The sequence below is a fragment of the Dysidea avara genome, chromosome 8 (assembly GCF_963678975.1).
Source record: "Dysidea avara chromosome 8, odDysAvar1.4, whole genome shotgun sequence".
Lineage (NCBI taxonomy): Eukaryota > Metazoa > Porifera > Demospongiae > Dictyoceratida > Dysideidae > Dysidea > Dysidea avara.
In genome coordinates, this window is record NC_089279.1 from 29,190,328 (window position 1) to 29,202,248 (window position 11,921).

Below are 11,921 nucleotides of genomic sequence, written 5' to 3' on the forward strand. Positions count from 1 at the left end.
CTTTAATACTTAATAAGGTTGAGACAGATGCATATGGCTGATTAATTCAAATCACCTTTATTTTTATAGTAATCTCGCTTAAACCATTACAACATGTTTCCATAGTGCATTCCAATGTTCAATTATTATTCTTTAGAAATATTTCTTCACAAATTTTCATGCACTGCATGCTTGTACAATTGAATGTCAATGGGAAATGGTGGATCTGGTAAGCTGCAAGGATTGGTGCATGTTACCATGAAACATCTGATATGTGGTGATCATGTCTTCTCTAATTTTCTGTATACTAAGGTGGGTGGTTGTAAACAATGGAGTCTTTCATAACAATGAAAGTCACTAACTAGTTTTGAAGCTCTGTGTTTAAGCGATTCAACTCTGTTAATATCACCCTAATAATGAGGCCCATAGATTACAGCAGCATAGTCGTAGAACTGGTTGAATCAAAGTTATCTCCAATACAACAAATATCATAGCATCCAAGGACCAAACATCTCTTTATTAAACCCATCAAAAGCACAACTGCTTGTTCACACATATATAATACTCCTGTAAAACTATCCACGACAGCGATCAATCAAGATATCAACACTGTGACGTTATAATTAATTTCTACTGACTTAAAAGAGGCAATCAAGTGGCTTGTATTAGCAAAGCAGTAAATTAAGCTTTGTCCCCTTTTCCTGAGATGAAATCAAGGTTGATTAAATAATTATCTTGATCACAGTCACAGATGGTTTTACAGGACCATACATAGGTAGTGACCATCCTTTGTTCAGTTATAACTGGTAAAGTAGATAAAAACAAACAAGTCATCTAATGTCAGAATTTTTAAAAATTTAAACTCAACACATTCAGCAGAGCCGTTCTATCTTCCATGAGAGAATTCATAATACCTATAGCTTAATCTGGGCTGATGACTCTGTTGCAAGTGGTTTCTTCCGTTCCGTGATTATTGTACGTGGGCGGGTTATCCAGATTAAATACTCTAATAGAGCACTCATGTAAATACTCTAATAATGCAATCAAGTGTATAACAACAATCCTTGCACTGAATTTGAGAACTATTAAAGGCACCAGTAATGTAAATTGTAGCTCATATTGGGAGACTCTCAGTCTGTATGCACATTGCAATTTGATCAGTTTCATGTTTGTACTGAAACATTGACGGCGTGGTGCTACTATGCAGAATGCAAAATTACACTATTCACCACAGTCTTCATTATCAATCAAAGAAATCCATGTTAATTTGTACACATGATACTGTAGTTAATAACATGAGAAGATATTGCTGAGGAGATGATGTGTTCCAACAACTTGCAGCAAATACTAGTCTATAGGTCTATAGTTCGATGGATTAGTACGCGGGCCTTTCTTGTATACTGGTGTTAAATATGCCCTCTTCCAGTCTGAAGGGAGTTCACCCTGATGTATAATGCAGTCAAGTGTATAACAACAATCCTTGCACTGAATTTGACAGCTATTAAAAACACCAGTAATGTAAATTGTAGCTCATAATTATTAGGAGATTCTCAGTTTGTATGCACATTGCAATTTGATCAGTTTCATGTGTGTACTGAAATGTTGATGGTGTTACTATGCAGAATGCAAAATTACATTATTCACAACAGTCTTCATTATCAATAAATAATCCATTATTGGATTAATAAAAAGTACACAAACTAGATGAATAAAAAATTGGAAATTTTAAAATGGGAATAGGGATCACTGAAAAAAGCCACGAAACAAGAAGGGATCACTGGGGTGGTAATGTAAACCACAAATCCCTATTTTGACTCACTTCAAAATGACAAAGCATGTAACTAAAGATTTATGACAGAGAGAGTCAAAATAGGGATTTGTGGTTTGCATTACCACCCAGCGATCCCTTCTTGTTTCATGGCTTTTTTCAGCGATCCCTATTCCCATTTTAAAATTTCCAATTTTTTATTTATCTATAGTTATTAGTGTGACTAATATGGTGTGCATACTACTCTTGTAAGGATGTGCCAGTTTAGACAACAATATCACAGGTGTGTTAGTGTGTTGTGACCACTATTGTATTTACAACAGAGGAATGTGTAGTATGTGCACAGATGTAATAAGTGTTGCCCCGTACTGGGACTGATTACAAAATGCAAATGTTAGGTGCACAAGAGGTCTCACTACTCTTATTTGACTCGTAATGATATTGACTTTCCAGAGTACAAATCAACCTCCCAATGTAAATACTTCTGCTAGCTACTCTCAACTTAAAATATGCACTAGCCACTCCCCCCTCTCCTCCCCTAGTTTATTTTGGATAAGTGCCTGACTATTTTGTTCACTAATAAAGCTGTTGTGCTATCTGCTTTACACTGTACAGTGTGGAGAGTACAGTGTGGAGATTATAAGTTCCTGATGTAAGGTGTTGAACAATGTGACATGCCAGTAGCTGGTGAATCATGTTATCATTATCAACAGTACATGAGGGAGCATACTATATTACTAAGAATTTGTTTTGTACTTTCTTTTTTTGTCAGCTGAATTTGTATATATGTATTGGTTGGTTACCGATTTCATCATGGAGAGGTTCATGTCTTTATCAGCTTTGTCACCTTGGTCGTATATATGAGAGATGATTGGCTGCATACACATGCACTTCTCAGAGAATTATGGTGGAAGCAGCCAAGAAGCAGTGGGGCATACATGATTTAGTGTAGAGGGACATTGATATCAAAGATGATTTAGTTTGGTATGCTTTATGCCAAGAGGGGACATGAGGCAGACCACCTGTGCGGTAAATTTTTCACAACAGAAATGTATGCATGATTATGATCACATTGTATGTGGTTTATATGATTTCCTATATACACGCACATACTTCAACAGTACTAATACAAGTTTTGTTGTATATAGCTATTATACAGTACATAGAGTAATAGCCATAATATGATAAAGATCACACATTCTTGCCTTGAAGAACTGCCCTTTACACATGCGTAAAAATACTTGATCTATCAGGTTGTATCATTGTACAGTTATACTTCCAGCTAAAACTTTATGCATTAATACATGCAATTTTATAACATAAAATGGGCAGGGTATGTTTTGAGAAAGGGACCAATCAGTTCTGTACATCAAAAGAACTTTGAAAGTGAGATGGTCTATATGTTAACCAACCAACAAAGTGACTTCATAGTGACATGAAAGAGTGTCATTTTTATTGATCTTTTATTGCAACTTGGCCACAGTGACTCCCACATTTGCAGACAAAGCATTCCTACAGTGAACACATCTTACATAAGGATTCAGTTATTCCTTGTACAGTTTAGTGTATAAATTCAACTCTCTTATATACTTGACCGTTTTATCTAGCAGTTACTCAGGGTATGTATGGAGGCAATTCACTGCAGAGGCAGCTTAGAACAACAAACCTGGTCATTCCAGGGGATGCACCTCCTAAGGAAAATAGAATCCATAAGCGACAGAAAATCATTGATGAACTGGATATGATAAAATTTAGAGTAGATCAGGTAAATATAGATACTGATGAGATACATATTTGCATATACAGTAAAAATTTAAGAAAGTGTCTTTATTTTTAGATAACTAAGAGTTATGAAAAAGAGACTGAATTATATTTTCTGGTATATAATGTTAATAGCAAATTCACTTGTGTGAAAAATGTACCATCTTTTCTGCTCACAGTCATCGTCAGATTTAGATGTGTCCATTCCAACACTGGTAAGAACTTGCAACTATGTGTGTGTGTGTGTAGTTTCATGGCAACAAATTTTTTTGTTCCAAAGACATTACAAAGCCTTTTAAAGCAACACGAAGTAATTGGTTTCAGGAGAGAAAGGGTATGATGCTCACATATGTGGTTGGTAAATGCATTTATGATTGTTTTTATGTGTAGGAATTATCTGCAGTAAGAGATGTAAGTATATACATGGTTTTACAATAAGTATTTTAGCTACGTAACATTTACTTACTTTGCATATTTATTTAGTTTTTCAGGAAATTCATGGAAAAGTTCCTTGATGAAGTATGTTTGACATTTGCAAGTTGTAGATGCTGAGCTTGAATGTGCATGTCTGTAATGTAATATTTTAATACGTAGACTGAAGATGAAGATTTTGAGTACAGTCCCCATGATGATTTTCAAATTCCTGATATAAATGAATTTGTGTAAGATCACGAATATTATGTACATAGATGTTAATGGTGCTAAAAACAATATCATGCAGCAATAATCAGGTACCTGTTTAATAAGTCAAGAGATTGTTGGCTTCACGGTGCCCAATATATGTACGTTTCATGATAAAATACTTATCATGACAAGATACCCATGTGTAGAGTAATAACTTTATCAAGATAACAGTACATCACTGTAAAGGATATTGGATCCTCACTTATCTCAATGCCTCAATTATCTGAATACCAAAAGTGACTATTTAATTAGAGTAATGGTTTGTTAGCATACTTTCTATTAGAGTAATATTAAATGGAGTTTTGGTAAACTGAACAATTCAGTTGTCGAAATACTTTTGTCTAACTTTAAATATCATCAATGATTGTACAGTACACTTGTAACAATGGTATCCAACTGGTTGTGTGTCAGAGATAATTTTTTCTGCAAATTTAGGCTGAAATGACTGCCACTTCACGATCGCGAGAAGCCCATAAATGCTGCAAAGTGCAAAGAAGCATTCAGCATCTGCACATGCACACTATTGCTGATTCCAACTGTCACCAAAACAATGCAGAATTCTTTATCAGAATTTTCATTCATCTAAATATGCACTTATTTACATAGCTAGATCTTCAGTATTGTGAAGTTATGATGTGGGTAGCATGTACATACATTGTGCATGTATTACACAGATCTGCAATTCAGGATTCCTTCCAAATGGTGCACCAACTAAGAAATATCAATGCCCAACTGGTTGAAAAGATGTTTGATTTACTCAAGTATGAACCATACATTTACATTGACAAAGTATACTGTGTGTATGTATCCCTCACTGCAGAAAAAGAGATGTACAACAGCATGAAAAGGGTAAATGACTCTATATAAGGTAATGATTATCATGTGTGTAACAGAAGAAGTTAGAAAACAACATAAAGATCAAATCCTGTCCAGGTATACACAGGAGGCCATCAATAGTGGAAGGTAATATCAAGATCATGACACTAGATCAAGGTCATTGCAAAAAAATCCTATTGTGTATGTACAGGTTAGAAAAGACTGCTAAAGGTCTGAATGAGGCAAGTGTTTGTTTCAGTAAGTTGGTATTGTTTGATTAGATGTACACATTACACTGGACAGGAACTTAAACATTTGAAAAGTCACAATTCGTATTTGGTACAAGCAAATGAAACAGGCATATCAAGGCTAAATGATATTGAGATCTCAAATGTGGAACTTGAAGAGGTTACTTACTTTTTTACAGTTCTCTTAGTACGTATTTTTGTATATTTTAATATCAGACCATTAAGACATTAAGAACAGAAATAAAGTTCCTAAGAAACCCAGCTTTGAAGGTTTCAGCTGGCTCTCAGGTACACACACACACACACACACACACACACACACACACACACACACACACACACACACACACACACACACACACACACATACACGTACGCACGCACACACACACCCACCACACACACGCACACACACACATGCACGCACGGTTTTCTGTAATATAATAATACTTATGGTTATTTTCATGCTCATTTTTTCTGTTGCTTGATTAGCAACGCAGCTACCAGACAAGTGAAATTCCAAGTAGTCAACCAGAGGAAACTGCTAACCTGCAATTACAATCTACCTCACAGTCTAAAATATTTACACATCGACAAAACGCAATGAACATAATTCCTTCCAACAATACAACTGAAATTAAAATGGAAGGACATGTTAGTAACTATGCATGTATACCCATGAAGAGATTTTTGTGTGTTTAAAAAAATGTAGGTAACATCTGGGGTTGTTTCTAAGCAACAAATGGTAAGAAATGTGCATCTATTATTCTGATTTACTGGTGTATATTATAATATACAGTCAGTAAAACATACATCTAGACTACTTGAGCAACAGCTTAACAATATGGAAGAGCTACTCATGCAAGGACAGAAAAAGATAGATCTTGGTAAAAAGGAAATGGCAGATCTCACAAACATGACTGATGAGACATTGAAACATAAGGTATACTGATACTACAATAGAGGTTTTTTTTTTGCGTAAATGCAAACAGATAGCACGAGTGAACATTTAAAGATTGTGCATGTACATATAAGCATTTCATTCTAATTATCCACTTCAACCAGCTACTATATTCATGTCAGACCTGTACGTATGCTATAATAGAGTTCAAAATAGCTGTAGTTTATATTAGATATTATTCAAAGTGTACTTTAAGTACTTAAAGCGGTTAATCTTTTGAAGCATCTGTTGTGTTTAAGTTCTTTTTACCAATACTTGAGAAAAGTGTTTCCAAGCAAGTTATATACTCATGTGTGAATGCAACACATACAAGAGAAGATATACGTACAATATATCTAACCAATTGAAATACTGTAACTTTTTTTGCACTTTAGTACAGAGAACAATATAACTGTTTAGTTGAAGCAGTGGATGTGATATTAATACTATTGGGAGTAGAAGGTATACATTACATATTGTAAAGTTTGGCAGGACTAAAGCATGGTGAATTTTGTAAATTGAAGGAGATTACTTGCCAAGTAATTTATATTGTTATACATATGTATTCTGTACAAAATTGGCTGCAAAGTAAATTTGCCAAACTTTTCAACTGCTAACATGTATGTATGCTGATCCACCAAACCTTAGTCTTGCTAACCTTTCATTGTTTTCCACATACACACATGCACACTAGTACACATGTGTACACACACACAACACACACACACACACGTACACACACACACACTCAAACAAACACACACATGTACATATGTATAGTGCATGCAATTATAGTTTTTCTACATCTAAAGGATCAGAGAAACTGATGAAAGCCTTAGACAATGCAGATCCAAGCAAAGTTTTAAGTGAAAAGGTTTGCTACTAGCTAGATATAAACATGATTGTGTAGCTGTTTTAAAAGGGTTTACAGTGATAACAACTCTTAATAAAAATCCCATAGCAAAGAAACTCTTTTCTCCACCATGTTTCTTCTTCTAAACTTGTGTAATGTTTTGTACAGTAAATAATGGCAATTGATGTAATCAGTGCACCCTTATACATGTTAATATTTCATAGTTATGCCACAGCTGTGAGGGAAGCATAATATGCACCTGCTGCCCCTGAGCTAACGGCTTTTGAACATTGGTGTATATGTTAACAAATCTTGAGCAGCCATGGTATGGTGATATAATAATCACTTTAGGTGTATATACTTACCTAATAGGCAAAAGAACTATAACAAGTACTTAACCCATTTGTTGTACACACTAGTATCTGATGATCGACCATACGTGTGGTTTTAAAAGCATGAGCTAATAGAGAACATAATATGTTTATACATTATTATGCTTCAATACACCATGTTAGTAAACTTACTATTGTGAGATCTGGTATGTCACAGTTATTTTGGTAGCACTGTAATACTAGTACTGGGATAAGTAAGACAATAACGATGTGGTACAAATCTTGCATGGTGTTTTATAGTTTACAGAGGTGTAGTAGAGCCACTTTGTGCTGAAGTAATGAGTGTATACATATGCATAGGAATATAGAAAACCTTGTTATTGCAGCTTCAGCTTAGCTTCAATGCCCCCACGATGCCCCCAACTGTAGTTTTCCTGAGTCAATCTTTAACTTACCAAGTGATGCAAAATTTATGGTTGCTCTTAACCTGAAATATGGTGGGGCCTGTTTAGACTGGTCGCCAAGGATCTCCAAGGCAACTGCATTAGATGGTGTATTATATCATACGCACAATTCAAAATGCATGTTACCATATTTGGTATGGTTGCTCCTAACTTGACAATGTGGTAGGACCTGTTTAAACTGGTCACTAGGATCTCCAATTTTTGGCAGTTGACTGCGTTAGATGATGGAGTATGCAATATATACTTCTCAATTGGAAAATTTTCAATAAGGATGTTTATAGAAGTGTATTGCATTTCTATACCAATGTATATGGCTGCTAAGATAGATTTCACTGTCCATGCTTTAGAAAAAGGCTGTTGATATCAATAACCTGGCTGGGAAAATAAAAACATGTAAGCACATTGAGAGCACGTGCATATTCATGTGTGTGTGTAGTAATGTATGTATGTGTCTCAGGGGCGGTGGAGCAGGCCAAAGAGTGAGGGGGCCAGGCCAGCTGTAAGTCGAAGACAAAAAAAAAGGTCACAGCCTGCTGACAGTAGCTGCTCTCCACCAATTACATCTCCTTATTTATAACTACACATACGTAGCTAAGGAATGTGCTACACTGCTTCTCTGAATATTGTGACTGCTCTATTAGAGTATCCAGATCCTGACAGAAGCAGTGTATCCAGATCCTGACTACACTGCTTCTCTGAATATTGTGACTGCTCTAATAGAGTATCTCGACCTTTTCTTGCAAACAGTGTCCCAAAAAGTGGGGGGCCATGGTCCCCCCGTCTCCACCGCCTATGGTGTGTCTAGTATATTTACATGTGTGTATTTGTGTGTGTGTGTGTGTGTGTGTGTGTGTGTGTGTGTGTGTGTGTGTGTGTGTGTGTGTGTGTGTGTGTGTGTGTGTGTGTGTGCAGTTGTGCATGTAGTATGTGTGTGCAGTTGTGCATGTAGTATGTGTGTGTACTGTGCATATTTGTGTGTGTGTGGGTGTGTGTGTGTGTGTTTGTGTGATATAGTGTGTATATGTGTTAGTAACAAAATCATATTGGATTTTTTATGCTTTTATAGTGATCTCACATGTTACATCGGAATTAAAATTGTTCATTAAACTTAAGGTAATCAAAACACATGATTACATGGTACTGTGTACTGAAAGTGTAACTATACATAGAAAAGACTGGCAGTTACACCATCGAATTCAGCTAAAAAATTATTTTTCAGTGAAAAAGCTATCATGGTAGCTAATCAACAATCGTTGCACATGTATAAATTATGATATAAAATCACAGCATGTTACTGAGCTGGTAGAATGGTTAAACAGAGAACTAGTTGGCATCGATAAGGAAATTGTAGGATCTGTACAGCAGTAAGTTGAATAATATTATACCATATGTAATGTGATGTGTTTCTTAATACACAAATATGTGCTACTTTTGTGATCAGTTATGAACAACACAAAGCAAAAATCGAAGCCTCACAAGAAGTACATCTTGATCAGTTCTCAAAGAAGGTAAGTAGCTATAGTACATGCATTGATGTAACTGAATTTGACAAAACCAGGGACCATAACTTAATGTAGAAGTAAGCCATCATGCAGTTTTATAAAGTTTGAGTATCATTCCCTATAATACTACATAAGGATTGTATGAAAATTCTAGGTCAATAGCATGCTTGCTGAGCTTGACATGCAAGCAAACTCAGATATCCTGGTTTTGTCAAATTCTGTCACAATAAAGAAATCAACTATATATGTACTTATTTATAGGTCAATAACTCTGTAGAGAAGATATCGAAATCAATGAAAAGGCTTGAGATGCCCGGTAAGATAACGAAATTGCTGTAAGCATACATGCATATTAGGGTTTGGCTGGGTTGGGATTAAAGCAACAAATTAATTTAACTGGGATAAAGGAATGGCATTAAAAGCCATAAGATCCTACCAAATATTGCAGACCCTGTAAGTTGATTAATTAACCAAGCCATTGTAAGCAAGAAACACAAATATGCAGTTTGCTATCATGGTTGCTTCTAAAGGGTATTTACACACCGTACTTTGGTTAACAGTAAGCCTATAGCCATGTAGCTATATAGTCAACTACAATTGTATAGTGTCTGTGGATAAACAGCACCGCCTTTACATGTTACAGTACCAGGTATTAGTAGCACTCTTGAGCAAGCAAGCAAGCACCAGGCTTAGTGGCATGTATGACTTGTAGACTCTTGTATGATTTCTTGCCCTATGGAATCTATCACACTGACATAGGAATTTTCTTCCTCCAGGTTGAGTGCTGGCAGCATGCACACACAAACACACACAAGCACACAAAGTAAAGGTCTTAAAGAAAAAATAGTATAGCTATACAGAATGCATGCAGTTACATATAATTGCTACCCAGGCAAGTTAACCATCACTGGGACACTCATGCACTGCTCAGAGTAATCCTGCTGGGGCAAATAGACTGCAGTAAAATCGGATAAGTGTGCCATGTATCACAAATAAAGGTCGTGGGACTTGAAGTTCCACAACAACCTCAACCTGGTATCATATAATGCAAGACATGCACACGCAACGACATACACACATGCATGCACGCAGGCACACAAGCATCCACACACACAAATACTGCATAACACCTGCTTAAACTCTAAAGTTTTCAGTACCATGTTTGTTTACTGATATATACTCATGCAGATAACACAGAATCAATGTTGGGAGGCATCATGTCTATAGTAAAGCTGATAAGAGATAATCCTAACAATCCCCTACCTCAGCATATATTTGTAAGTTTCATATGTTCAAATTATATCACCTTTTAAAACAAGGAATAAATTAATTGTGTGTTGTTCTAGTACTGCATGCGGTTTTAAATTAGTTCTAGTTTTAGTACTCATTATTATAAGTAGTTTAGTTAATATAGGTCTAGTACCTCAAGTTTTAGTTAGTATTACTTACTGAAGTCAATAGGTTACAAAAGGCTATAGTAAATTAAAATTAGAATGATGTTTTATTATTTCAATTGCAGACATTTGCAACTTCAATAAATTGTGATAATTGGCAGTGGTCTTTGCCTTTTAGGATGCACTTAATGTAAATAAATCTGCATGGTTAGCTGTAACTTCTTTTATAATAACACCTATATCATGTAACTATGCATTTATAATTAATTTCTGTTTCAATATCCAACAGCTATCATCTTCAAGTGGCATGGAAACAATTCCTTCAAAATTAGAAGTGGATCATACCAACTGGTTAAGCACATTATCTATGCCAGGCTAGTACTACGCACATATTTTACTGAATATACGTAGTGTAATGTGTATACTTCACTGTGACAGTGATTGATGCTATAAGGAAAAATGTGGCTGGTCACCTGAGGAAGAAGGTATTTAGATTACAGTTGAAGAAAAAGATTTGTAATAATTACTTTACAGCATGGAATCAATGCCACTTCAAGTTCATGGAGAGCTAATGCGTACATGAAGAAACAAAAGCCCATACAAAGAAAGGTATATATGTCTATACTCCATGTGAGTTATGTGTATATAATATATTATATGTTGACAGGTTGAAAGTAGAAAATTGCTAATTCCTTCATTAGCAAATTGTGTAGATTTCAGTGAATATGGTACCAACACTAACAATAAGCCACCTTCAAAACCAGCTTTGGAGACTATTCACTTGCCAGTTATACACAAGCATAAGCCAAGAAGCGTATCTCCAATGCCTGAACAGATCACACACCTCTATCATATATCCAGGAGGAAGACAGTTATTGATAATCAGACAAGAATACTAGCCTACAGAGTACCATAAACACATCTTCCTACTGTAAATATATAACAGAATTGTACAGTTGGCTTCTATTACACCGTCTCAGTACATAAAGCATATTATACCAGTATGTTATGCATGTATGTATTCATGTAATACCCTATTGTGGAATAAGCATTGTTTTGGGGCTTTGTATACCAAACTGTGCGCCATGCCTCTACAAGGCTACGTCTCTACAAGGCTCTGGTAAGACCTCAACTTACAATTGAATATGCTAATCTTGTATGGGGACCCAATTATATTGGA

The 11,921-nt window shown here is 35.6% G+C and overlaps 1 protein-coding gene across 1 annotated transcript; it reads left to right on the forward strand.

Moving 5' to 3' along the window:
• Nucleotides 1-3,368: 3,368 nt before the first annotated feature.
• Nucleotides 3,369-11,657, forward strand: LOC136264920 (uncharacterized). Its single transcript, XM_066059686.1, has 21 exons — nt 3,369-3,512; nt 3,585-3,626; nt 3,688-3,723; nt 3,899-3,919; nt 3,992-4,027; nt 4,103-4,170; nt 4,867-4,953; nt 5,013-5,041; nt 5,086-5,155; nt 5,220-5,250; nt 5,312-5,416; nt 5,473-5,544; nt 5,749-5,910; nt 5,969-6,001; nt 6,056-6,199; nt 9,133-9,209; nt 9,287-9,353; nt 9,609-9,663; nt 11,180-11,226; nt 11,276-11,350; nt 11,409-11,657. Exons 1-21 carry the CDS (start codon nt 3,369-3,371, stop codon nt 11,655-11,657), a joined length of 1,650 nt encoding a protein of 549 aa, XP_065915758.1.
• The last annotated feature ends 264 nt before the right edge of the window (nt 11,658-11,921 follow it).

Excerpts from the sequence above, each read along its gene's own strand:
- LOC136264920 (XM_066059686.1), top strand. The coding sequence starts at position 3,369 with ATGTATGGAGGCAATTCACTGCAGAGGCAGCTTAGAACAACAAACCTG. Across the intron at positions 4,954-5,012 it reads AAGATGTTTGATTTACTCAA|AAAAAGAGATGTACAACAGC; the intron begins GTATGAACCATA and ends CCCTCACTGCAG. Across the intron at positions 5,417-5,472 it reads CAAATGTGGAACTTGAAGAG|ACCATTAAGACATTAAGAAC; the intron begins GTTACTTACTTT and ends TTTTAATATCAG.